The 27,143-nt window shown below is 38.1% G+C and overlaps 3 protein-coding genes across 3 annotated transcripts; 1 reads left to right on the forward strand and 2 right to left on the reverse strand.

Annotated features, from left to right (window-relative positions):
* Window positions 1–911: 911 nt before the first annotated feature.
* Window positions 912–6,498, reverse strand: LOC116260389 (uncharacterized). Its single transcript, XM_031638703.2, has 3 exons — window positions 6,366–6,498; window positions 6,122–6,240; window positions 912–2,454 (listed from the first exon to the last, which is right to left on the reverse strand). The coding sequence occupies exon 3, from the start codon at window positions 2,429–2,431 to the stop codon at window positions 1,397–1,399; it is 1,035 nt and encodes a 344-aa protein (XP_031494563.1). The 5' UTR covers window positions 2,432–2,454; window positions 6,122–6,240; window positions 6,366–6,498; the 3' UTR covers window positions 912–1,396.
* A 1,278-nt stretch (window positions 6,499–7,776) lies between these two features.
* LOC116260529 (V-type proton ATPase subunit a3-like) lies at window positions 7,777–19,143 on the forward strand. Its single transcript, XM_031638953.2, has 18 exons — window positions 7,777–8,092; window positions 9,763–9,807; window positions 10,977–11,099; window positions 11,196–11,303; window positions 12,532–12,642; window positions 12,730–12,903; window positions 13,325–13,462; window positions 14,093–14,200; window positions 14,377–14,484; window positions 14,640–14,788; window positions 16,341–16,494; window positions 16,779–16,939; window positions 17,033–17,239; window positions 17,824–18,007; window positions 18,089–18,172; window positions 18,250–18,443; window positions 18,525–18,584; window positions 18,667–19,143. The coding sequence occupies exons 1-18, from the start codon at window positions 7,946–7,948 to the stop codon at window positions 18,869–18,871; spliced, it is 2,460 nt and encodes an 819-aa protein (XP_031494813.1). The 5' UTR covers window positions 7,777–7,945; the 3' UTR covers window positions 18,872–19,143.
* Window positions 19,144–21,806: 2,663 nt separating this feature from the next.
* Window positions 21,807–26,120, reverse strand: LOC116260434 (probable protein phosphatase 2C 46). Its single transcript, XM_031638772.2, has 4 exons — window positions 25,169–26,120; window positions 24,216–24,583; window positions 23,103–23,339; window positions 21,807–22,457 (listed from the first exon to the last, which is right to left on the reverse strand). Exons 1-4 carry the CDS (start codon window positions 25,512–25,514, stop codon window positions 22,194–22,196), a joined length of 1,215 nt encoding a protein of 404 aa, XP_031494632.1. The 5' UTR covers window positions 25,515–26,120; the 3' UTR covers window positions 21,807–22,193.
* Window positions 26,121–27,143: the final 1,023 nt, after the last annotated feature.

Consider the following 27,143-nt stretch of genomic DNA (forward strand, 5'->3'; position numbering starts at 1 on the left):
GATACGTGAATGTCATGTCAACGAATATATAGAATCTATAACAGGAGAAAGTTCAACAGTTAATTTTTTACTACTTGTGCAATCTAGTCTACATGTTGGAAAATATTATATTTATGTCCATTCGTGGTTTCTAATTCATGGAGGTCACAACCGTCTAAGTAGAAGCTCAATATGCCTTTTTTCATACGCGTGTGTACAAATATATACATAATCTGCCATTCATGTAATGTGGATTACACGTTTTTCTTCTTTCAATTATGAGAAACAACCATGTAGCAAAGCAAAATTTTCTGACAAAGATAAGAGAACCGCAGAAGAAAAAGTTGCTTTGTAGATGATTGATTCCACATGAAGCTACAAATAAACAGTAGATGTGCTGCCTAAAGTTCAGCTGACCCTCGCAGGATTAGAGTATGCTAAATCACTATTCTGAATTGGCAGAACATCAAATGCTTCTAACAAATTTTTCACTGTACAGTAACTATGATTCATCGACGAATAGGTATAGGTACACCGACCACCCTCATAAACGACTGCTCAGTTCACAGCACCGCCTCAAAAAGCAACATCATGTGGCTTCTGCTGCCAACCTCGTCTAATGCTATTTGGAAGTTTGCCACGCTATGCAGAGTCCCTGTGATTAATGCAACAGGAAAATACGTTCTGGGACAAAGTTTTGAAACGTATGCTTCGTGAGTTCGTGGCAACCTTTTGTTGCAGATAGAGTTGTGAGAGCTACCATCAGCAATTGCCACTCTGTGAGCATGTAATAGGCTAATGTACTATTGTTCGTGAAGAGACGTCAGTTGTCACCAAGCCTTCAGCAACAAGGTACATTCTGCTGTCAAAGTTTTCATGAAGTGATTCATGGTTGTAATCTAATCCAGGGAGGTATTGCGACCGCAAAAAAATAAAAATAAAAAGAGATGGTCTCGATTAATTAATGCTGACCGGATGAACAGCTCCTTAGCGCACAGACATTTCCTAAGAAAGAGGGCTGTTTAATTTATCAGTTATCCAGCTGCTAAAGCCTTCAACAATCAAGGGTTCACATAGACTAATAATGGTTCGTCCACGAAAGCTTTCTCTTAGTATTATATTACAAAATTCAGCAAAATTTCCAATTTCTGCACTGGAGGAGAATCCATGTACCCATGTCAAGTAACAGCAGATGCAGAAATCAGGCGCCTTTCATACTTCACACAAGGCTAAGTTCAAGCGCTGTGGTCATCCGCTTGCCCAGCACGTGCACAAAATTGAGCTCCCAAAGCACACGAAGGGTGTCCATGCATACACAGGAATGCAATCTTCATCGTCAACCAAGTTTTGGTAATGGATTCGAGCCAGCGTTACATTTCCAAGTATAAATAAGCCGACACTAAGCTCCCGAAGTGTTTCATTGCTTCGTCGTTTCATCATCAGCTCTTCTCAGAAACTCGTCCCAACCACTTCCAGCACTTGTGTCAATGTAGTCATAAGGAACTGCAGTCTTCAACCCAGGTCGAACTCCACACTTGCTCTCAATAATCCTGAATTCAAACGTGTTATCAGAAACAATTTTCTGCCCCCCAGAATTTCCTCCCAATTCATCCCAAGAGAACAAAAGTGGCAGCGTGAAAGCTCCCCATGGATTAAAATCCAATACTTTCACACGCCCATCCTTTGTCACATAAACATCAAAGACATAGTTGTCAGACCCAAATTTTCCGGCTAAATTATCTTCAAAAAAACTATAAATTATGGCCCCAATCTTCTTTTTCACCTCAAGGAGTGCTGGGTAGAACACTGTCACATCTCGCTGCGAGATCCCCACAAGTGACTCCCCACAAACGAAGCACCTAAACTCCATTTCTGGCCTCATACCGGCATACCATTTCCGCAAGGCAAGGTAGAACTTTGCAGGCTTATCATCCAATTTGTCCTCACAAGAATCAAAGGCATGACAAAGATCATGAACAACACTATCTGAAGACTTCAGCAGAAGAACCACCTCACTAAAGGAGGTGCATTTGAGAGTACCACTTGTGCTAATCCAGGCAGCATCCTTTGGAGCACTCCAGTTGAGCTTAGGAATGACAGATCCACCAAGTGCTTCAATTGACTCCTTCACCTTCAACTCGAGCTCTGGGAAAGATGGAGGAGTAGATTCCTGATTTTCTTCTAATTGACCATCACCATTACCATCATCATCATCTTCTTCGTCCCATGGGTGGTAGTCTTCAGCTTGGAGACAAGGAAATTGAGGTCTGATTCTATTGGGAAGGGCATCCTCCCCAAGCACAGAGGTAGGAAGGAGGAAGGGCCCTGAATCCTGTAAGAGATAGCTAACAAAAGATTCAGGAAGTTGGTGGATGATGGTCTTGATGGAGACCGACTTGAACTTTGGGTACCACTCTTGTATTTGGCACCGTGTCACCTCTTCCACCTTCATTGCTTACCCGACACCGAATATTCCTGCAAACAAGAAAATAAAAGAAAATGTTGACTTTATAGAGGAAAAAAGATAAAAGAGGGTCGCAAACACATGCAGGGAGTTTTTGGAATATGAGCACTAACACACACTGTGCACTAATCTCAACCTTTCAACCGTTGTAGATTGTATGGTGATAAAAGATCACCAACTCAAAAGGAAGCTATCAAATAAAAAAGAGAACTGATAATTGACTTTTAAGAAGCTATGCTACTTTACCCATTTCGAGTTGTTAGTCATCTGATCAAGTTGATCAATGAATGGGAATGATATTTTGTGGTTCTCAATTACAATCGACAGTTGACTTTTACCTCAAATCCATACATTTTTTTTTACTTCAAATTAAAGCATATTCATAATTTTCATATCAGTGTTACCCCCAGAATATAGTCCAGAATCCTTGTCTATAATATTTTATGCCTCTGTTTGGTAAATATAACCTATTTTAAGAGTTAATGTCAACTTATGTCTAAACTTATCTCTAGATGAATACCATCAACCTCTTGTCTTGGGATGCCAAGTTCATTAAGCAAATAAACATTCTTTATTTCTATTTTGCTTCAAACATTAGTCGAGCACAGATTTCTTATAACATGTTTGACACTTAAGTTAAATGTGTCCCAAATTCTATATCAAACTTGATAATTTATATTTTATATTAAGGGTTCATATCTATGGCTTTAACTTGATGCTATCTAGAAGACTCCTCTTATAAATCATAATTGTTAGAATTGATGAAATCCTCGTTAAATAGTTAAGAGCAAGCCAATACATAAGACTTCACTAAGCACTCAATCAGATAGACAAAAAAATCATGAAGTGTAAGCACCTTGAAACTCACATGAACTACAAAAAAAATTATAGAATACAAAGGATGTGAACATTCTGATTAACTAATTGAGAATGGGTAAAACCCTACTACTAGGAAATGATCTAATGAAAAACACGTCGTTGGGGCATAAACTCACTACCCTAAGCCACTTATGGTGGGACTCGTCTTCTAAAACTCATGGTTAAGGATGAAGAATTCGCTCTGTACTCCATGGGGAGATAAAAGATCACAGCCATGATTACTTTTGTATCACCCCCCTCCTCTTCAAGCAGGTACCACCTACTCTCGATCTAGCACAATAATTTGGATGATCTTGGTAATATTCCTATGCTCACCTTAGCTCATCATTCATCCTGCGGAACCTGTTTTAGAGTCATTAAATTATTTATTTATTTTGATATGTCTCCACCCTGCAATAACACCTATTTTGGCAACACACTTACCAATTCCCACTTTTCCCCTCAACCTCACCAAGGTTAGTCAAATTCACCAACATTTCTAAAAAACACAATACTAGCATCATGAAACATACATTAACAAAAATCTTGATTAATATATATGTATGCAATGTGCATTAATAAAAAAAAATTAAGCAAGAAGCAAGTGCCGAGAAGGGCTAAATGAAAATTTAAGAGGACAGGCTGCAGCCTGATTGCTCCAATTGTGTGCATGTTCTTGTGCAATCCAGCATAAAATCAGAGGAGAGTTGTAACCCTTTTTGCTTGGCTCCCTCATTTATGAAGAAAAAAGAGAAGGGCCAGACTCTCTCCTAAGTGAATCAAATGAAATCGAGAGGGCCAACAAAACTACTGCTGCTGCTCCTAAAAATAAAAAAAAAAGGGGAGAGGGTCCACAAACTGCTCGCCTCAAGATTTATTTCTAGAAAAGAGAGAGACTGGAAAAGGAAAATTTTCCAAATCCAAGGCATTAGGCACGTTTGATAGACCAAAAAAAGAATCTGGAGAAGTTTTTGGGTGTTTGATGGGTTTGCATAAGGGGAGAAAAACAGTAACCACTGGAATTTTTGTTTTGTGGCAGTTGGTTTTTTTAAAATAAGGGTTCAATTTATTTTCAATTACCATCGTTCATCATTTTTCAAGCAACCGGCAGATTTTTTTCAGTACCCATTGGATTTTTTTTCAATAAACAGTTCAAATTCTTTTCTAAAGGCTCATTTACGTAAATGACATTTTCTAAAGCGTTGTTTTCTTCCAGCCTTCAACACGATTGAGCAACATCGTGAGAAAATAATTAATAACAAAAAAAAGGTGAAACATTGAGCTGATTATATTACAAACTTCATGCGGGCACGTTAGAACATCCAGGAAATAAGATCTTTTCATACCATAAGTTTTAAATTTGGACCAATATGCCAAATTCTTAGAATAATATTGGGGATCGATGTCCACCCAGGTCATTTGTCTTTTCGCAAAATTCATTTCCAATCACATCGTGGTCTTTCCAACACATTTGCACCAACTCTTATTTATTGGATCCATGAAAAGAGATGTGAACGGTTCTAGGATTTATCAATAACAATACCTTCAAACACAATATAGAATTTATCTCCTATCCTAACAAATACCTTCTAAAACATATAATTTATCTCCTATCCTAATAATGCCCTCTAAAAAATGTAAATAACATGAAATAGAAGTTACTTAAACAAGCAGTTTTGGATCATTTTCATTGAAAAGGAGTGACATATCTTCAATTGAGAGGGGAGAGAGAACTGCTTCAAGTGGACTTAACTGTACCTGGTCCAACATTACTTAAACCGAACCAGGCCTAACCTAGCTTCACTTGTGTTGTATATTTTTCTCCGGCCAAGTGCAGAAACATACAAAATAGAAAAGCAAATATATAATTGAAGTGCAAGATATTCACAATAACTTTTTTAACATGCTGCTTTCTTATCGAAACCATTTACTTTGTTCACCAAGTATTTGCAAACGAATCAAACAATGAAGGCAGCCATTAACTGTCTGCTTGGACCCGTCACCCATTGTTTGACCATTACTCCACGCATTGGTCTGACCAACCTCACCACTCTAATTTTGATGGTCATTTTGACGTAAGTAGAATTCAACATATTGCTCCAGGGCCAGCCTCTGAGGTGTACCAACTTCTGTTTTGCAGCCCAATTCATGAGGGCTATAAATTTTGGTACCAGTCTTCAGCTGACTGGGTTGTTTTCCGGAGTGTTTTCGACCATGGGACAGGATCATAAGCTTATCCCAATGTTTGCTGTAAAAATCTTCCTTTTTTTTTTTGTGAATAAAGGGCCTAATTCCCTAGCAGTAGTTCTCCGGAACCTGATCACCAGCACCACAAGCAGAGGCGCTTAAAATTGGACAAGGTAAATATACATGCATTGTGCAAGCCGACATTCAACCATAGCAGCAGAAACTAATAACAGATAGCAGATGAAAGCTTGCAACCCAAGTTAAAATTTGGCAACCCACAAAGACACAAGTAATAAATCGAAAAGTCGGGACCACCACACAAAAAAAAAAAAAAGAAGAAGAAAACATCTGCAACTAAAACCCTCAGAAACACAGGTAACAAATCAATAATTCGGAACCCCAAAAAAACCCAAAATATACGACAAATCCTTCGAACTGAAATCAATCAGAGATGGGAAATTAAAAAAAATCCATGTCAGCAATCAACCGTGCAACGCCCAACAGCACAAATTTGAGGTTGCGCCTGCAAGCCCAGGAGGCCGAGGCACCAGCGACTGACAATGAAGGCATTAACTGAAAAATGGACATGGAACTCTAGAAGAAAAACGGAGAAGAATAGGAGGAGACTCACGCCTTGGTCCAGGCGGCGCAACGGCAAGCGTCAGTCCGTTGAAGTGCGAACAGCAGTCCAGCAGGCAGCGGCGGTCCGGTGGTCCAGCGGTAGCAACTTCACAGCAAGGGTCGGGTTTTCCCTGTTTAAGAAAAGGGGAAACTGAGGAGCAGCTTTCCAAATTCATTTGAAGAGCGCTCGGCCACTCGATGAAAAATTTATTTGCTGGGTTTGATGGCGCAAGGCGAGGAAAAGCCATACGCTTACCTTTGCTTGCCGCCGCCGCCCGCACATGCGTCACCGTTGCCACGGCCCGTGCACGGTGGAGGAGGAGGCATAGGGAAAGGAGCGAGTCCTTTCTCATCATTTCAAAACGCCGTATCAATTTCTTTTTAACCCCATCATCTTACAAAAATGCCTGATAAGAGTTCGGAAATTATACGTTTTATTGTCCAGCCCCTTTTACGCATCTTGTAATGCAAGATTGGCAGGACGGAGACCCACCCTCAGCTTTAACAACAAATATGAGACTTCCCCTTAGCCGAAGGGAAGCAGGTTGTCTCTAAAATATCGTTTTGCTTTTACAATACTGTTTCTTTTTCAAAATACTATTTCAAGCATGGTTAGATAACACTCAAAGAATAATTAGATCACTCGACTGCTTAAATTTTTGGTTAATCCTACTTTAAGATTCTTTGGTACTTGAGTTGGATCACCGGAAATACTCAAGCACATGCATCATTCTCCGCTTCCAAACCTCAATCGCACACGAGATGAGTGCCAATGCCACCCAAATTTATGAGTATTTAGCGGGCGTCTGCATTGAGCAGACACAGTTCCATGGATGCTTGTCCATGAAAGTTTATTCATGGACAAGATTTTTTCAGCAGTATGCGAATTGCGCAGACATTTATCCATGGTAATGTCCATCTCTGTTTGAATGCAGCATGAACAAAAATAATCCGAACAGGAGCAGTCGGTGACTGCTCCTATGTTTGATGGCCGTCTGAGATTCTTCTTGTTGCCAGCAGTTTTTAACCAGACAGAATCTGAGAGAAGCATAATTGGATTCCCAGATTCATAAGAACAGGAAGACAAATAACCAAAGCATAATTATTATATATCTATATATATATATTTCGTTGGCTGTATTGCAGTTTATTAAATGAGCGGCGCGGCCACAGAATCGCCGGCTAACCACGGGCTCGCGACTCGTTGTTTACACGTCTTGATAAACCGGAAGCCCAGCCATCTGCCTCTCCAGTTTTCACTTTTAGCTGTACATTTTTTTTGTTTGTTCATCATTGATGGGCTTGTCAGAATTTTACAGAACACCCATTCACATTTCATGCAAAGTACCAGTTTCCTTTTTAATTTTTAATAACTTAAAAATAATAAAAAAATTCAAATGTTTTGGGCTTAATCAGTTTTCAAATTATTGTTATTTTTAATTTATTCAGAAAACCAATGAGGCAACGATACATTGCTAAGAACACTGATTTTAATATAAGCAGATTTGTCTCTTATGTGTTTTATGCGATTTAACTTGTTCAAGACTTTAAACGCCTACGTTTTGCCTGATCTCATGTTGATATTTAGAAAAAGAGCGAAAAAAGAAAGTGACGATAAAAGAATTAGAGAAATCATTATTAAAATCACGACTTCGATCGCGATACCAAACATTCACAAGAAAGGCAGAGGCAGAAAACAGAAGCCACAGGACCGCTTCTTGCGGGAGTGAGGGAGAGAAAGAAAGGGAGAAAGAGCTCGGGGAGGAGAGAGATTGGGTGTGAAGGGTTCGTGAGAGAGAGAGAGAGAGCGAGAAAGAGAGAGAGGGAAGGGAAGGGATGGGGATGGAGGGCGGGAGCTGCTGCCCGCCGATGGATCTTCTGCGGTCGGAGGCGATGCAGTTGGTGCAGCTTATCATCCCCATGGAGTCCGCCCACCTCACCGCCTCCTACCTCGGCGACCTCGGCCTCATCCAATTCAAGGACGTAAGCACAACAACCATCCTTCCTCTTCTTCATCCTCTTCTATATCTCATCCACCTCCCAGCCGGCCGCAACCTTGCTGCTTGTTTTTTTTTCTCTACCTTGTTGGTTTTGTTTTGGTTCCTTTCAACTTGTGGATTTTTTTTTTCTTTTGAGAAATTCCGCTGGTCCGTTCATCGATCGGCGATCGAGCGTGAATCGCGATTCCACAGATGCCCTAATGTTGAAATCCGAGCTCATTATCTTCTAGGTTCGGTTGATTTTCTCGTCGGTTTGATGGTTCCGTTCCCTCCCTTCAGATGCTTCTTTTTGTCTGATGGTTGTGCATGCCAATATCTTGAACTCGTTCGGGAATAGTCTCATTGATATTATTTTTTGCAATTTAATCGGTAATGATGTGGCTGCATTTGTTGGACTAGATTAGCTATAGTCTGATCGATAGATTGCATCGACGGCGGACTAGTGGTTTGGGACTTTGGAGTCCGTAGATTTTATCGAGTGATAACAACAAGACATGTTTACCGGAGATAAACGTACATATTTTCTCGAAACGGCAGAATTTTTTTCTGATTAGGGCAGCAATGTGGTCTCTTAAGTCTTAAGAAGGTTTTTCCTTTGATTGAGATTCAAGTATTAAATCTTTGTTTTTTTTTTCTTTTTCGAACCAACTCGGGGCTAAGCTGGCCATGCTTCCTGGTTAGAAATCACATACTGGAATCTGAAGGCCATATTTGGTAACCCATGTTAAATCTAGTAAAGGATAGTATTCTGTTAATTGGAATCAAGTAGCAGTTGTAATCAGCAACAATCAAGAATTATGGTGACTATCTGATGCAACCAAAGAAGAGGGCTTCAGCCTTTAAGTTGAACCTGGATCATGATGCGGAACTGATTTCTTCACGCTCTCTTCCTTCTCTCACCCTTTCACTTACCTTTCCCCTCTCCCCCTCTTTTTTTTTTTTTTTTTCTTTTTTCCTGTCCATAGCCATCCTTCCGGCCCTGAGATTGATGGATCTTAGGGAGGGGATGGACCTGAAAAAACTTGTGTGTGTGTGTGTGTGTGTGTGTGTGTCTCTCTCTCTCTCTCTATATATATATATATATATATATATATATATATATATATATATATATATATATATATATATATATATATATATATATATGTATTAGTGACACCTATTTTGTATTATGGTAAGTCATGTATTTATCAAACATGAAAAGCTATAGCTCCTAATGTACTTAAAAGGGACGATTTTTTCATTAAGGAAAGCTTGTTTCAGTAACAAAATCTTATTTAAAGTATAATTTTCCTTGAAATTTGAATAAATAACAAAAAATCAATATATAGAGTTTGATGGGCAAAGGTACTTATTTCTTAGCGAATGAAAACCATCACTTGTTACCTTCTACTCCTTTCACCCTCTCTCTCTCTTTCTCTATACGTGTGTGTGTGTGTTATACAGTTCATATTATGTTGTTTATACCTTCAGGTTGGTCAAGCTTGGGAACTTGTTCTTGGTAAGAGCAAATATTTCATTTGCCATTTTTGTGAAGGCTTGACTAATTATTATCAGAGTATCTGTTATTTATGCAATCTGCATTTTCTCCAATCTTTCAATTTCCCCAACAGCTTGTTGACTTATACCATATTTGCAACATGATCTTTCCAGCTGAATGCAGACAAGAGCCCATTCCAGCGAACATATGCTAACCAGGTAAATATTGTGCATGATATTTTCTTTATCTATTTGTTCATTGATCTATAAAATTGTCTAGTTTTTGTGTGCTTCAAGCCTTCAACAATAACTAAACAGATGTTGCCTACTCTGGGGACGAGGATTTTTGTTAACTTCAGTTCCTGCTTCATTCTTCTATTTAGCTTTTTTTAACTCCCAGATTTATACAAAGTAGTAAAAAATATTTTTGATGGTTGTGGTCATGTGACATGGGTATTGTTGGAGAGGTTTATGCTCATGTTTGAGTTTGTATTTTTGGAATTTATTAGATATATAATTTTAACTGGTTCAGGATGTAAAATGCTGAAAGTAATTGTTCCAATTTTGTATATATATAATTATATAATTATACATATATAATTATATATGTATATAATTATATTGGAAGTTATTAGATATATAATGTTATCACTTTTGCTTCAGTCATAAATAAATTAAAGTAAATCAAATATTTTATTGGTCCATAAAAAGCATGTATGGAAGTGTATAATTGTGGTTAAGATACTTCTAACAATTGGCAAAGCTTTTCTGATCCTTGACATGCACCTTCTATTGGAAAGTGAGATGCTGGGAGAAGAAATGCATTAAGCCAAATTCATGACTGGGTGCACTCGTATGAATCTATTCTGAAGGACAAGAAGAAAATGAGAGGAGATTAAGAAGAAATAAAAGTACCCTAGATATCTCAGTTTGGCATCTTATCAATTAAATTACATGTTTTAGCACAATTATTAAAAATACTTTAATCCATGCTGAAGGACAAGGAGAAGGGCTAGAAGAGACTAAGAAGCAAAGTACCCAACATATCCGAGTTTGGGATCTTATCAGTTATATTAGGCATTTTTGGAACAAATACTAAAAATACTTTCTGTGTATATGTAATTATATACTGCTTTACGGGTCATAAATTTTGATTGAAAAATTGTAGTATTACAGTCTATTACTACATTTTTATTGACTATTTCCTACAGTGCAAATGCTTTTCATGTTTTACCTAATGTATTGTTGAATGCTGCGCAATAGTTTTTCCAGGATCATGTCTCATTTATCAAGTATTGATATCTTAGTAGAGAATTTGTTTTTCCTGATCACCAATAAGCAGGCTACTCGTGTGTGCTTCCAATTTCACTTTAAAATTGATGTGCTAGATTCGAAGATGTGGGGAAATGTCTCGCAAATTGCGGTTTTTTAGAGACCAAATGGCTAAAGCTGGGATATCACCATCAGGAAAGACTCTCACTAAAGCTGATATTGACATGGATGACTTAGAGGTGAGCTGGCTTTGGTAAATTTGTTTTCTCGAAGAATATTGAAGATGTTTTTCTGATAATGCCTGTGAACTTTGTTCACAACTTTCCTCCTGGCAGACAAAGCTTAGTGAGCTTGAAGCAGAACTTGTTGAAATCAATGCAAACAATGAGAAGTTACAGCGAACATATAATGAGCTTATTGAATATAAGCTTGTCATGCAGAAGGTATGCACTTCTGTTCATATTTTATACTATAGTTAAATGTCTGGATGGAGGATAGGTTGTTTTTCTTTCCCAACTTCATTTTTTGTCTTTCATCTTCTATTTGTTACAGGATTCATCAACAGTGGGAAGGGTGTTTAGGGTGTCTAATAAAAGTTATTCTTGAAGTTGGAGGTTTTGATTTGCTAATGTATTTCTCTGCATTCTTGTGAGTTTGTTTGGCAGAGGTATTTTGTTTAGTGGAAAAATCCTACTGAAGTAATATTAGTTCCAAACACAAACTATGGTGCCTTTAGAGATATTAAAGAAGAAAAGGAACTGATTGTGTATATGGTAGAGAAGAGTTCCCTTGGATATAATGGAATGGATGCAATAGCATGTGAGTGAAGTAATGATTAACTTTGAGCCACTTCTTTGATGTAAACTTATGGTGTTCTACCATTTTGTGCTAAAATTTGTCTAAAAAATGCTAATAAGTGTGAGGCTTTGAGTCATTATCTTGCACAACAAAGGAGTCCTATTTGAGCTGGAGAGATGAGCATAATGTCTTCTTTGCTGTTTCTCACCTTTGTTAAAATCTGTTGCAAATGTTGTAAATTGGCATATTCTAATTTTTTTATTTGTATTTAGGCCTTAGGCTGATACTTAAGTATATCAATTAAAGTTCAATCTTAGTTAGGGAAGCATCTCAGCCATAGACGCTCATTATGAGAAGCTTGTCTCCATAATTTTTTTCGCCCAGTATTAAATATTTTCCTTGATATTGAACTTCCATGCTAAACCATTTATTGATAACCTTCATGTTTTTATTATATATGTGTGTATGTGTGTGCACATGTTTGTACTTTACAAAAGAAGACCTTGGATTCAATATCTGAAACCACAGGTTGTAATTATCTCCTTGGATTGGGCCTATCTTTCCAATATATCATTTGCTATTTTGTTAATATTGCAAGTACAATACTCTGGAGTTGATCTTAGCTCTCCTTTTGCCTCTTATTTTATCCTAACATTTTGACCAATAGGTTTTTGATGAATAAAAGTTTCTGAGTAATTCTAATTTGTGCCCTAGGACTGTTTATATACTACAAGTCTACATGTCAAAGCGTAGTAAAGCTGATATTAGGCTTCTTTACGAACTTCAAAAGTTTTCTATTGGTTGCTTTTTTGAATCTAAATTTTGAGGTCTTGCTTTAAACATCTTATAGTCTGACCATTTTTTCCCTTTCAGTGTGGAGAATTCTTCTACTCTGCTCGCAGTGCTGCTACAGCCCAGCAAAGGGAAATTGAAACTCATAATCTTCCGGAAGATTGTATGGACCGTCCATTGCTATTGGAACAAGTGAGAGATACAGTTCTTTGCACTCTTCTAGTTGTATGAGATTTCCTATCACTATCACTTTTTAACTTACAAATGTGGCTCTCACAGGAAATGCTTACCGATCCATCCAAGCAGATTAAGTTGGGTTTTATCAGCGGTCTCATACCCAAAGCAAAGTCAGTGGCTTTTGAAAGGATTCTTTTCCGTGCTACAAGAGGCAACATGTTTCTCAAACAAGCTGTGGTTGAGGAGCCTGTGACTGACCCATTGTCTGGAGAGAAGGTCTATAATTTGCCAATGTGTTGTTCTCACAGTGCTATATATGACCATATTCATTTATAAGAATGTTTTCTTTCTAATTTTGTAGCATGGCTTATGCACCAAAGAAACATTAAACCAAATCAAATTTCTTACGTAACATTAAGCTTTGGGTGTTCTGCATGATGATATGTCTTTATTTCTTGATTCTCCTAGAGTTCATGATTCTGCTCATGAAACATAGCTGTATGATTAAAGTTAGAAGTTGCTGTGGGACTGATTATGAAGTCTTCCGGTGAAATAGAACTGAATACTCTCCCCACCTCCCCCCTTTTGCAGTATACTACACTTTTTGTTGGAGATAATTTATGCACTCACCCTATCCTTGATCTATTTCATATGAAATTTTGTCTTTGAAATAGTGGGCATGATTCCTGGTTTGCAGATTCAGAAAAATGTGTTTGTGGTCTTTTATTCTGGAGAAAGAGCCAAGTCTAAGATTGTGAAAATTTGTGAAGCTTTTGGAGCAAATCTTTATCAATTTCCAGAAGAATGGAACAGACAAAGGTGGATGATTGAAGAGGTAATTCCGTTTGTCTGCATATTGGCTAGTTTTTTGCTCATCTCATGGTCACTATCAGCAAGCTTCCATTTCAATAAAAACATGAGGATTATCACGAGGTTATGAGTTTTGCATGCTCCTAAATATGTTAAAAACCTATTATCCTAGTTGGCTCAGTAGACATATCTCTTCATACTTCATTTCTTTCAATTAATTGTAAGCTGCTTTTCGTGGTTTTGTTCTTCAATTTAAAGTAGATATCTGTGTATGTGAAACTTCTTCTGATAAATCGAACATTGTTAATCATGACTATCAAAATTATGTACATCGGTTACTAGCATAGGTTGTGATATTGGGTTTTATAGCTTGAAATTTGATTATTGCTACATCTTATTTATATGCTAATAATCTAATACTGAAAAGTTTTTGGTCCTGACCCTTCTGTGTTACTGATAACCCACTGACCTGAAGGTCTAGCGTTACATGGTCCTACTCTGAGTTTTTATGTATTGTAGTAAAGTTGTTTTCCCTAATCATTTATGCTAGTGGATCCTTAGGTCCTCCTACTCTTTTTCCTTTTTTAGATTCTTGTTTGCTGTATTCTCTTTCAGAATATCAGATTTCTGAAGTTTTTGTGATTATCAAATGCAGGTCTCGGGGAGGCTTGCAGAATTAAAGACAACTTTAGACCTTGGATTAAGCCACAGAGAGAGCGTCCTGGGCAATATTGCACTGCAATTTGATCAGTGGAGCCTTTTCGTAAGTGTGTCAGCATATGTTCGTTGAATGGTTGTACGATCTTGATGTGGTGATAGAAACTTCTATATAAATAAATATTTGTCACTTCCAACCATGTAGACGTTGGACTTTCTGAAAATTAGCTTTAACCCAAGTTATGTTTATCTCATTACTTTACTTTTGTTCCACCTTTACAGGTTAAAAAGGAAAAAGCCATTTATCATACCCTGAATATGCTGAGTCTTGATGTTACGAAAAAATGTTTAGTGGGAGAAGGTTGGAGCCCTGTGTTTGCAAAGAATCAGGCAAGACCCCTATCTATTTCAGTAAATTGAGAACAGTATTGGCACCCTACCTGTTACTAGTTTGCAATATTTTGGAAGTTTCTGATTGTTTTTGTTCATAGCTAAGCCTTCTAGGCATTGGTTTGTCTCTGAATTCTAGTGTGTGATGTATGCAGATCCAGGATGCACTTCAGCGTGCAAGTTTTGACAGTAGCTCCCAAGTCGGAACCATTTTCCAGGTTCTGCATACTAGAGAGTCTCCACCTACATACTTCCAAACAAACAAGTTCACATCTGCTTTTCAGGAAATTGTTGATGCATATGGGTTAGTTACTTCATTTTATATGCTTTTTCCATCTCAACACAGAAAATTTCATAAAAATATCTTATTTGTTTGCTTTGCTCATGGTAACTCATGCTTTGTCCATCACCTTCTCATCAAGCCTTTCTTGGTCAGAAGGTGTAGGCCATAGCTGTTGACGCAAGGCCTAGACTAGAATTGTCAAAGCTTCAAGGATCAAGTTAAACATACAATTTGTAATAGGCATGAGACTAGGGATAAAATTTGATGATGTGGAGGGTGTGGGGAGGGGGTTGTACCTCAGACATGGTCAAAACGAGAGTGCTTAACTTGGTTCTTCGACCAAGTTGAGCATGTTCTTTATTTCAAAATATTTATATATTTTTAATGTTCTTCCAAATTGATGAATGGTTCTTATTTTTCTCAACCTCTTAATTGTGAAGGTTTTCATTTTTTCAAGGTGTAGTCCTCATATATATATGTGTGTGTAAAGCTGTGTCTCTGCACTTTTTTTTTTTTAAATTGCTCCACTACAGGGGGTGCGCTCATAGCTGTACCCATGTGACATTGGCTCCCATGAGCTCAGAAGTCGAAAATTTCCTTGTCGACATTTCTCGATAATTTATTTTATTTCTCCAAATAAAATCAGTTCTGTTAAGTTTCTGAAAATTATAGGAGTTAGATATCCTAGAGACATATAAATTATAAACTATTGTCTCCCTCAGATGTATCCCAATCTTAGCATAATGAAATTTTCCATGGTCTGGTGGCAAATGTTATGATGGAAGACCATATTTTAGAATTGCTGTGCAACTTTTAAAGGCTACATTTGAGGGGAGTAGATACATACTTAAAGTAACTGGTCCACCTTTAAAGGCTAAATTTTTTAGCTTTATTTGATTAATTTGTGAGGATAAGATGCAGACTCAAAATAACTAGCTGTAGCTGTTCCTTCTTTCAGAGTATCCCCAGGTACTGGCCTTGGTTCACACTTGACACTCAATATGAATCTGAAAAATTGCATTATGGATTTCTTGTTGGGCTTGCAGATATTAGGACGACTGGAAGTGAATGCATGTGGACATGGCCATTCTTTTCTAACATAGCATATGATGTGGCTGGAGTGGAATGGCTAACCCTTGTCTCCTTGAGAATGGTTGAAGCTATTTGAGACAGGCCTTGCTAGGATTGACTTGCTAAATTATTGGCTTAATTTAGTATTTCCTTTTTGTATCAAAGAAGAAGAAAAAGAGAAAGGCTACTAGTAGTGGTACTAGTAGTAGAAGAGGAGGAAGAAGAAGAAGAAGGTGTATCACCCAATGGTTTGGCTCATGCAGTCCTTGCAAAGCAGCAGTAGCCTGCTTGTGTATTACTGGGCTGTTTTTCAAGTGCTATTTCCTAAATTGTTCCAATAGATCTCAATTAGGATGAGAATGGTTTTGATTGACTGAATGCTGTCATTAAGTTGTCAATAATACAGACAGAATGTGTCAACCTATTAATATAATGGTAAATGATTAGCAAGACAATTGCCAGTTTTCTGCAATGAGTGTGACAAATTTTCTTTCACTTGCAGTGTGGCTAGGTATCAAGAAGCAAATCCTGGTGTATTCACTATTATCACCTTCCCTTTCTTGTTTGCAATCATGTTTGGTGACTGGGGCCATGGCATATGCTTATTGCTTGCAACATTATATTTCATAGTGAGAGAAAAGAAGCTTGCTTCACAGGTGACCTTTCTTTTCTCCAAGCCCATGTCTCAATTCAGTTCTCGTCATGGACCTATGTTTCGCAGGGCACCATATTGTGTCAGATTCATCTCCAAATTCTTATGCCTTGTGTATGCATTCTTTTATTTTTCAAAACTCTTGTAATAGTGTGCTTTGACCTCTTTCATATATACAGACACACATACAGTTGCATATGCACGTGTATATCGTACAAGTCATTTTTCTTCATTTTCAAACATTGAGAGACAGAGAATATTCTCATTATTACTGTTCTCAACTTGCAGAAACTTGGAGACATCACAGAAATGACATTTGGTGGCCGCTATGTTATTCTGATGATGGCACTTTTTTCCATTTATACGGGGCTGATTTATAATGAGTTCTTTTCAGTCTCATTCAATCTTTTTGGACCCTCTGCATATGAATGTCGGGATCCTTCCTGCAGGTAAGATGGATTTTATTAAATCTTTGTAGTCATAGTCGTTCATGTCATCACTTTTATCTAACTAATTTCTGATTTGAGTCTACCATTTCTCAGTGATGCTACTACTAGTGGCTTGATCAAAGTGCGGAATGCTTACCCATTTGGGGTGGATCCTGTCTGGCATGGCAGCCGCAGTGAACTGCCTTTTCTTAACTCATTGAAGATGAAGTTGTCAATCCTTATTGGGGTAGCACAAATGAACCTTGGTATCATATTGAGCTATTACAATGCCAAGTTCTTTCGGAACAGTCTTAATATATGGTAAACTGTACCTCTTTCTTGTTTTAACCTGATGTTCTTAAAGCTTTTGGTTATCATCACGCTTTCTACTTTACTTTCTCCAAAACATTATGCCATGCCCTTTTTTACTCCACAAGGCACAAATAATGATAAATTTGGTGAAACTTATGGTGAAAAAGTTCATAATAAAGCCAACATGAAGTGAGTGGGATGAAACTGAATGAGATTTTCTAAATAGGTATTAGGTGTATGAGGTTTTATGTGGGACAAAACAATGATTAAATATTGCTACATTAAATATTTATGTGAATTAATAGCATGATGTTTGGAGAAAGCAAGCATGAAAAAACATGGGGTAGACAATTTAACATTCATTCGTTGCATTTCCACCTGCTTGAGATGTTCGCCAACAATTCTTGATCAATCTTGCCATGCAAGAATGGAGTTCTTGCGGTCATGCTTGATCTTCCTCTGTGCAACTTCTACTGCTTCTCTGTTCTTCAGAGTGTTATTTAGTTCCTGTCTTTTCTTTCATATGCAAGGCCTGTGCTCTTGTATTTGTGCCCATATGTTTCCTTTTATGTTTATTCTGTTTGCCATGACAGGTACCAGTTTATCCCACAGATGATATTTCTAAATGGCCTCTTTGGTTATTTATCTCTTTTAATTATTGTGAAATGGTGCACGGGTTCAAAAGCTGACCTGTATCATGTAATGATATATATGTTCCTGAGTCCAACTGATGAACTTGGTGAAAACCAGCTTTTTGCTGGTCAGAAGATGGTCCAGGTAACAATTGATCTTTGATATGTGCATCACTAGCCATAATAAGTTGAGCGGTACTGAGTAAATTGTTGTTTGAACTGGCAGATGGTATTGCTGGTCTTGTCATTGGTTGCAGTTCCATGGATGCTTTTACCAAAGCCTTTTCTGTTGAAGAAACAACATGATGAGGTATATATGCATTAACCTTGAATCCCTTATGTTTCATCATGGTGGCTTTGTTCTTGAAAAGTTTTCTGTTGTTTCAGAGGCATCAAGGTCGTTCCTATGCTGTCCTTCATAATTCTGACGAGGACTCCTTTGAGCCTGATATGGTTCATGATTCTGATGAGCATGAGTTTGAGTTCAGCGAAGTCTTTGTTCACCAACTGATACACACCATAGAGTTTGTTCTTGGAGCCGTCTCTAACACTGCTTCTTATCTTCGATTATGGGCTCTTAGGTACTTGCGGTCTCTTTGCTTTCAGGCCTTTTGGTTTGCACCTACGCTTCTATGCTGACATCCGTGTTCTATTTTGTGCAGTCTTGCCCATTCAGAATTGTCAACCGTCTTCTTTGAGAAGGTCCTGCTTCTTGCTTGGGGGTAGGTTATTTGTTGCCTATCTTTTTAATGTTTCTGAATTCTTTCATGGTCTTCAAGACATTATTCGGTCTGATGGTTACAGGTACAACAATATAATTATACTTATTATTGGAGCCGTCGTGTTTATTTGTGCGACTGTTGGTGTGCTTCTTGTGATGGAGACATTAAGTGCATTCCTGCATGCCCTGAGGCTTCATTGGGTCGAATTCCAGAACAAGTTCTACGAGGGCGATGGCTACAAATTTTATCCATTTTCTTTTGCATTATTGAACGAGGAGGATGATTAAATTTATGTTTCTAAATGGACCGGCGTCTATAGCAGCTTGTGTACAAGTGAATTCCGGAGGTGAACAAGAGCTATAGCTCCTTTTTTGTAGAGCAGGTGTTTTATGGTACTGTGGATTGTAACAGATTGCATTGTCGGGGCTGTTTACTGCAGTTACACTTCTTAATAGAACCTAAAGGTACACATTTTAGGTTCGTATGTTGTAATTATAATAATCTTTGCATGTTTATGCAACTTCGAAATAATGGATACTAGAGTATCTTTTATTTTTAATAGTGAAGCTGCACTTCCGACTATTTGGAACTATGTTGGATATTCACGTCTAGCCTAGGGTGATCAGGCTTGAAGCAATTGTGTTCTGCCCAAGAACGATGCACCAAATGATTGACATTGGCAAATGCCGCTTCAACTTTGGGCACGTATCTAGCTACGAAGAATTCCAATTAACCAGCATTTACCTTGTATTTGGATGAAGAAAAAAGAAACAACGCTAAAAGATGAAAGGTAAGGTAAATAAAGTGAGGGAAGGAAGAATACTTAACGACAAAAACTCGTTTGTTAGGTGAGTGGAAAAAAAGAACGATATGTTTGTTTAGCTACATAAAAAAGAAAAAATTATTTGTTTACAATAATATCTCTAACACTATATATATATATATATATATATATATATATATATATATATATATATATATATATATAGGAGGCTTAGATTTCTTTGGGCCATTGAAGCACATTGTTTGATACCCATCAAGTGGTGTTAATCACACTTGTCAATGCATTAGGTGGCCATGATTAGATGGAGGGTTAGATACTTAGAGGATTTTACTCTTTCTCTCTTTTATATATATATATATATATATATATATAAGTGAACGATGACTTTGGTTATCTAGAGTCACCTAATTATCTAACCAATGCCGTCCATCTAAAGTAGATGGGTGTTTGAGAAAAAAACAAGGAAAAAAAAATATAACTGATTTAATGTTCATTACCTTTTTCTCTTTTTTTTTTTAACTATCCATGATGTTGGATTGGACGGTACAGATTAAATAGTTGATAGTTGGGTGACTCTAAAAAACTTATATATATATATATATATATATATATATATATATATATATATATATATATATATATATATATATATATATATATATATATATAGAGAGAGAGAGAGAGAGTGAGAGAGAGAGAGAGAGAGAGAGAGAGAATTTCTCCACCCATCCATCTGGTCTCTTGCAGCTGCATGTGTCAGGTGGATTCGTTGGAAAATGGCGCACAAGAGAGATGCTGCAATCGGTATTTTCTGTCCAGTCGGGGGGTTGTCTCAAGGCAAAAAAAATGTTCTTTCATTTCCCTTAAGATATCTCTCATTTCCTTTTTCCCAATCCAAATACAATTTCCTTGTAATTGCTTCCTTTCTCTCCTTATCCAAATACAAAATTAGCTATCATTTCTCGTTTTTCCTTTCCCACTATTTCCCTCTATCAAATAGGCTGTTAGACTAGAATTGCGAAGATCTTTTTGTTAAAGTTCGAGACTTCGTTGGATGTACTACTATTTTTTGGGGTGGTGGTTGTGCTACCAAAACATTCGGAAATCTCTTCCAATAGTTTTCAGTGAATATGCTCTTTCGCTATAAAGGTACATCATTTCCAAACTGTCATGCAAGGAAAACAAGTTATCAAGTTTTTCTACGTTGAATGGTGAAAGCCATTCATGGTTAAAAAAAGAAAAAGAAAAATCATAGACCAAGATATTCGAGGTTGGCAACACTCCGGCTCCCTAAATCGATGGCTTACTAAGGTGATATCCGGATATTCGTTTGTGCCGATATAAATGTGTTGTTAAGTTTCTGGCCATAGTCAGAGGAGCTGACACCCTCTATTCACGACTTTCAGTGGCCAATAATGCTGGCAAGCTGGATAAAGCTGGAGATTCTCACAACTCGAGCGTGTTTTCGGTTGCGGGACCTTAAAATAGACTTTGTCTCTTCGTAAACGTGTCAAGGCCCTCGTGCCATGTTGGACAATGGACAAACATTTTACATGTTGGCTTTGATATGTTTCTAAATGCCAACGCTTAAAAGTTCAACTAGTATAAAGGCTTCTGCAAACCTTAAAATAATAGGTACTTTTTTATCGTGACAAACTTTTCTGAAATATCGGTCAAGCATTCTCGAATGAGATCTCAAATTTGCAGCTTTAGTGTGTGGAGAATTAAGAAATCACTATTGCCTAGCCTTAGAATGCATAGATTGTTTCCCGTTGCTGCTGAGGCAAAAAGATCAGGATGGCACCAAAAATCACAGGCATTGTGAGGTCGATCACGAACTGTTCGGATTGTAATCACCTGGGCATTGCAAAGTCAGTCAGGAACCGTCTGGTATGTGTCAGGACAGATCATCTGCTGTTGTCCTTTGCCAATGCAAAGCGGTCCTGAGACCGCGTTTATTAGCCATCGGTACAGTGCTGTCAGACGGGGTATTTGTTAAACCTAGTGAAACTGCTGTATGAAATAACAGGCGACCGGATGTTGATTCACCGACGGAGCTTGAATCAAACTATCTGACGTTCATACTGTCGTCCCTGCCAAAACCTGTATGCTCAATTATAACTGACCGTTTACTGTAGCTGATCTACCAAAGAATATGAACACCTTAAGCAGCCATTGCAATTTATGGGTGCTCTCATACTAGTACTTCTCGAATGTGCGGTCTGTAGATCTTCCAGATGCAATAATCCAGGTAGCCGGGGTAATAAGTCCAGCACAGGCAACAGGACCACCAAGCAGATGACCAAAGACAACTTGACCAAAAAAAAATAAAAAGCTGCAGCAGCTTTCGAGGTGGACATACCGCTTCACCATGGGTATGGGCATGTCAGATGAGAGAGAGAGAGAGAGAGAGAGTAAACTTATCATGTACTGATCAATTAGCATGAAAGCACAAGATCTGTCATCAATTATGATGGATTCTGTTCAAGAAACATGACGTTTGGTAAATAAAAGGAACTATAAGAACAACTTTCTCAACGAGATGTAAACATACAATCAGAGAGCAGAGGGCAGGGTAAGATTCCTGGCGACGTTACACACACTGTACATGAGATGAGATCTTTAGAAATAGATAATGGCACAGTTACCATAATCAAACTCTTGACTCACCTTCCCAGGTGCTCTCAGGATACTCAAGTTCCTTACCTCCAGCTGGAAGCTTATGAAATGATGGTCTACATTATGCACCCATGAGATGAGCTTGAGGCGTGTCCTAACCTCTGCATGGGAGTCCGAATTCATCCAAGGCTCATCAGCAAGATGGGCTATGTTTCTACAGGGGTCGCACATGGAGCTAAAGAATTTGGAGGCACAGTTATGCCACCACCTCTTATGGATACATTAGAGGCCCCACGGTTTGAGCTTGCTTTGCTTATGAAATGGGAATCAAGAAACACAACCACCACCGTGATGTCATCATGAAAATGTCGCCTCACACCTCGTTCAATCTTTTTCAAATCGGAATACCGCATTTCTCTCTTCTTAGCCGCTTCTTGAAGTGCAGCTTTGATAAGTTTCCTTGCGCTCCCCTACATAATAACAGATTCAAGATGCCAATTTCAAATCTTATTCCTGAGATTTCCTTGTCTTGCTCTGTCTTAGAAACTGAGAAAGCAAATAGCAGCTACATTGTCTTCAAAGACAGTTGAAAAAGAAACAAGCTTCTTGCATTAGGACTTTATTTTTCATGTGTAATCAAAAGAAGAATGTATAATGTAGACTATAATTCTGAAAAAATTAGCAGGAAATAAGCTTTCAAAGGATATGGTTAAGCTAGAAATGGAGCCCAATAATGCTTTTGTGTAATCTAAAGCATTGACAAATTACGGTCACAAAGAATGAGTCAAAATAATGAGGGCAGGATGTAATTAATGAAGGGTGAAGGCACAAATTTAATGACCATTTGCTATTTGCTGTAGTAACTCCATAAGGACTGAAGCCTCACGGTCCAGGATATAATGTATCAGAGATTTGTTAACCAAGCAAGCAAATATGTCCCAAAAGACGGAGTTTTTTTTTTCTCCATGTTTGCTTTTTTTCTTCTCCACTAGTTTTATTCTTTTTGAAGGACCTCAGAAGGCAAGGCTCTGCAAGTGCTAAATATCACATGAAGTTGATGACAGCAAGTATGCAAGGTAAAAAAAGAAAGCTTCCACTTCAAAATAAAAGCTTACATTCCGGGGATGATTATGGACAAGTTCAACTGCTTCCTGGTTACTGAGATGCTCCCAGAGCCCATCAGAAGCAAATATGATGAACTGATCACATGGTTGCAGTGTGTGTACCTCGATTGATGGTTCAGCACTAAGTATTGGCCTTTTAAAGGGTGCAGGAAGGCGAAATTTAGCATATAATGGCTCCCTGTTGAATTCTGCCTTTTTCAAGTATATGTCACCGATCGATCTGGAAATCTTCACAACATGTAAATTCACTTAGAAGAGAAACAAATACTGATTTTTTATGTATAGTCACTAGGTCACTTCCTCACAATGGTATTCAACAACCACAATGAATCAACTATAGAAACTTAAATGCTGGAAAGAAATTTGGCATTTAACAAATAAAAAACTATTCAAATAATCAAGATCCCAGCAGCAAGATAGTAGCAGTATTGCTCTGTACAGAGCCTCACAGACCAGATAGAAAACGATTTCCCAATGATAAAGTGCTTAACAACCTCTGTACAACCTTTTATGCAGCGGAGATATTATTTGTGCAAAAATAAGGATCTTTTTTTAGTGACCAGGCAAGTTTTTCCTTGTAATTCACCTCCTCTTTGCAATGATTTTAGTCATCTGCGAAGAAGCATTCACGGCCCATTGGCAAAGATCAAGTGATGGCACTAAAGCGGAAGATAGAAAAAAATGATTACTTTCACCAAATGGATTTGCATGTGAACATAAAGCGCTGCCAGAATGTTCCCATCCTTTTCCGACTAACAGGATTCACATGTTTTCAATCTTTATGAAGATGAACAAAGTTGACCAATTCTTCTGACCATATGGGCGGTGAACATGGAGTTTCGAAGTCATTCTGATCATATAGATGGCAAAATGAAGTTTAAAGGTCACTTTGGTCATATGGATGATGAATATAAGTTTCACAGGAAAGCTGCAGGTACCTGACTGGATGTCGATGCTGCAATAATTAATAAGCATATCCAACTTCACAAATAAAGTAATCGTGCATAAATTCATGACTCGCAATAGTTACTGTGTGCATTGGATCTCAATGCACATCCAAGCATAAATTTGCATCATCTAGAAAAGGAAGGCTAGAAGATATACCTGTATAAGGCCCTTCACGCGCCACACATTATGCTTCAAGACTACTATATGTGAATCATCAGGATGCATTGAACGCAGCTCCTGCCTTATGGATTCATTACTTGCATTATGTTCTGTTGACAATTGCATGGCCAAAACTTCTCCCGTTTCCTTGATTATCCTCCCCAAAACAGCCCGAGAGTCACCGAGGTTAGCAACGTAAAGCACTCCATTGCATATCACTCCCACCAGACAACACGACCCTACCGCTGCAATCTGAGGGCGGTGAGGCCACTGTTTGGAGACAAGAGAGCAAAACCCTTCTTCTGTCGCAAGGATTGCCTTTCTTATGACATCTGTTGACATCGACTGTTGCTCTGACGCGAATTCTGCAAAAATAGATTCCTTCTTTCAAGCACAACATCATTCAAAGAACTCCTTTTCTTGTATTCATGACTCAACTCCGAAGACAACCCCCAAAAAAAAAAAAAAATTCTCACAATGGAAATCGGGTTTAGTATGAGGAAACAATTAAAAAAAGAATTAAATCAGTTCAAAGAACAAATTCAGACGATAAATCATGTAGAAAGCTGCCGATTGAAAGTAAGAACCAACAAATCAAGTTGAAACAGGAACTAAGAATCATCTGCTTCATATCAATCGACTAAAAAATTACCAATGTGAAAGAAAATTCAATATTGGGAAAAGACCCATTGGAAATAGGACGAGAAATGTTTGCAGCTCACTTCTTTATATGAAAAAATCAGATCCGTAAAACTTAGTTTACAAAAGCCAGAAACCAATCCAACAAAAATGAGATCCCACCGCTTTATGAGATACCCCTAGGCAATCAGGTCATCAGAAAAGATACCAACAGTTACCAGCGGAAAAAGATGAAGCAATGCAAAGAGACTCCAACTCTGTAACAAATTGGAAAACGAGAACGCAAAAGAACCAACTCTGCAGAAACTTACTCCTTAGGTGGGGGAAGAGATGATCGTTGATGTACCGAGACGTCTCAGGCCCACCATGGCCGTCATAGACCCCAACGAACGTGCCGCAGGGGCCAGACTCGAGCGAGCTCAAGGCACCCGACTCTATCTGGCTCTGATCCTCAAGAAGATTGTTAGCCTGGACGACAGCCATCGAGAATTCGCCATTCAAATGCTGGCCGGAATCTTTATACCAGAGTAACCCATCCTGCCGTCCTACGGCTGCAGCGTCCGCCCCTCCGCCACCACTTCCCCTACCATTGCCGTATCGATTGTTCGCTGACGGCCGCCAGCAGTTGCTCACAAGCTTCATCAAATCTGATAACATCCCTCATCTCACCCAAACCAACCTCCAATTTCTTTCCCTAAGTAACGAACACCGCCGTGCAGAGAGGAACAACCCAAACCCTGATGCGGAAACCCTAGAAAGATCAGATAGGGAGGCGCCAACAGTTACCTTCTTTCCTCCTCTCTTCATCCAGGGATTATACGGAGACCCAGGCAGGTGGAATTGTATGAAAATCGAGATCGGATCCCACAAAGAGAGAGAGAGAGAAATAAGTTTCTATTCTGGGACTGCTTGATCTCTCGCCTTTTTCCTTCCTTTTTCTTTTATTTTTTTCACTATCAGGCCTCACCAGACAAAACCCATAAAGCCCAACATGGAGAGCAAGCGAGACAGCAAGGCAGAAATGAAATAAGCGGGGGGAAGAGAGACAGTCGATAAAATGGAGAATGGAGAAAAAGAGAGGAAGAGAACCCTGGGCTCCACGAAGAGTCCCAAAATTTATTTAACGCTCGTAAGTCAGAGAAACACAAATCACAAGAGGGGAAGAGGGGTAATGGAGAAAGTAGAGAGAGAGAGGGAGAGAGAGAGAGAACAGGGAGCCCACAGAGATTGCAGGAGCTTATTGAATTTGGACACGAAGCTCTCCCTCTCTCTACCAATTTGACGATGACAGATCATTTATTACCATGGTCTCCCTCCCTCCACTTTGTGGCTTCTCCATACCCTTTTGTTTCTACCGTTCCTCTGTCAATCCAATTTTCCTGAAAAGAAAAAGCTGAAGCACAGTCTCAATAAATGAACCTTGATTCACTGTTCCTCAGTCATCTCAAGTCTTAAAAAAAAACTAGGAAAAACTAAAAAGATAGCTGTGCATCATCAAGTTCAGTTGTTTTTAATTGGTAATCTCATTGACTTGATTCCCTCTCCATTCATGTGTCTTAGAGATTGGTGGTAGCCATTGTTAACAGGTAGGTCTGTGATACGGATTTAACCTGATGAATCAAACTGTTGGTCATTGATATGGTTTTTGACTGGAGCTCTGCAATCGATTGGTTGTGCTTAGTGATCAAAACTTTTTACTGTTTGCTCCATAGTTCAAAATCTAGATGCTTTTGTCAAGCCAGCCTTCATTAATTGCTTGTTCCCTCACCAAGGTCCAGGTGGTGCCTATCCATTGGAGGTTGGCAAAATCATGCAAATCTGGCAAGGGATTCTCAGGCACCTAAAGTACAAACTGTTTTACTTTATACAAAGTGAAAAATTTATAAAATATGTAAAAAAGGGTCAGAAAGTCTGTAAAAAAAGTAAACAAAGAAAGTACAACATTTCCAGTCATCCCAGTCACAGAAAATATGTGTGGAAGGGCAAATGAAAAACACTCCTTAACTCAATTTAGTTCATGAGGATATCCTAAAATCTATAAATAATCCAAAAAATCCGACTATATTTTGAAAAAAAAAACATTTATCGCGTTGTTTTCACATTTTTTTCATGAATTTTTCTTCATTCTTTCATTTTTCTATTTTTAGCATTGATATTATCATAGACTCAAATTCAAACTGAAACTAAATTATCTTTCATCATTTTTAGCATCATTTAAACATTCCTTTTACAAAGTAGTTTCATGTGTGCTTTCTTATTAGTTTTTAAGTTTTCTAAAAAAATTTC

The sequence above is a fragment of the Nymphaea colorata genome, chromosome 9 (assembly GCF_008831285.2).
Source record: "Nymphaea colorata isolate Beijing-Zhang1983 chromosome 9, ASM883128v2, whole genome shotgun sequence".
Taxonomy (NCBI): domain Eukaryota; kingdom Viridiplantae; phylum Streptophyta; class Magnoliopsida; order Nymphaeales; family Nymphaeaceae; genus Nymphaea; species Nymphaea colorata.

Excerpts from the sequence above, each read along its gene's own strand:
- LOC116260389 (XM_031638703.2), bottom strand. The coding sequence starts at position 2,431 with ATGAAGGTGGAAGAGGTGACACGGTGCCAAATACAAGAGTGGTACCCA.
- LOC116260529 (XM_031638953.2), top strand. The coding sequence starts at position 7,946 with ATGGGGATGGAGGGCGGGAGCTGCTGCCCGCCGATGGATCTTCTGCGG. Across the intron at positions 12,904-13,324 it reads ACCCATTGTCTGGAGAGAAG|ATTCAGAAAAATGTGTTTGT; the intron begins GTCTATAATTTG and ends CCTGGTTTGCAG. Across the intron at positions 18,008-18,088 it reads CTGGTCAGAAGATGGTCCAG|ATGGTATTGCTGGTCTTGTC; the intron begins GTAACAATTGAT and ends TTGAACTGGCAG.
- LOC116260434 (XM_031638772.2), bottom strand. The coding sequence starts at position 25,514 with ATGTTATCAGATTTGATGAAGCTTGTGAGCAACTGCTGGCGGCCGTCA. Across the intron at positions 24,584-25,168 it reads TCTCTTCCCCCACCTAAGGA|AATTCGCGTCAGAGCAACAG; the intron begins GTAAGTTTCTGC and ends CTATTTTTGCAG. Across the intron at positions 22,458-23,102 it reads TCCATAATCATCCCCGGAAT|GGGAGCGCAAGGAAACTTAT; the intron begins GTAAGCTTTTAT and ends GTTATTATGTAG.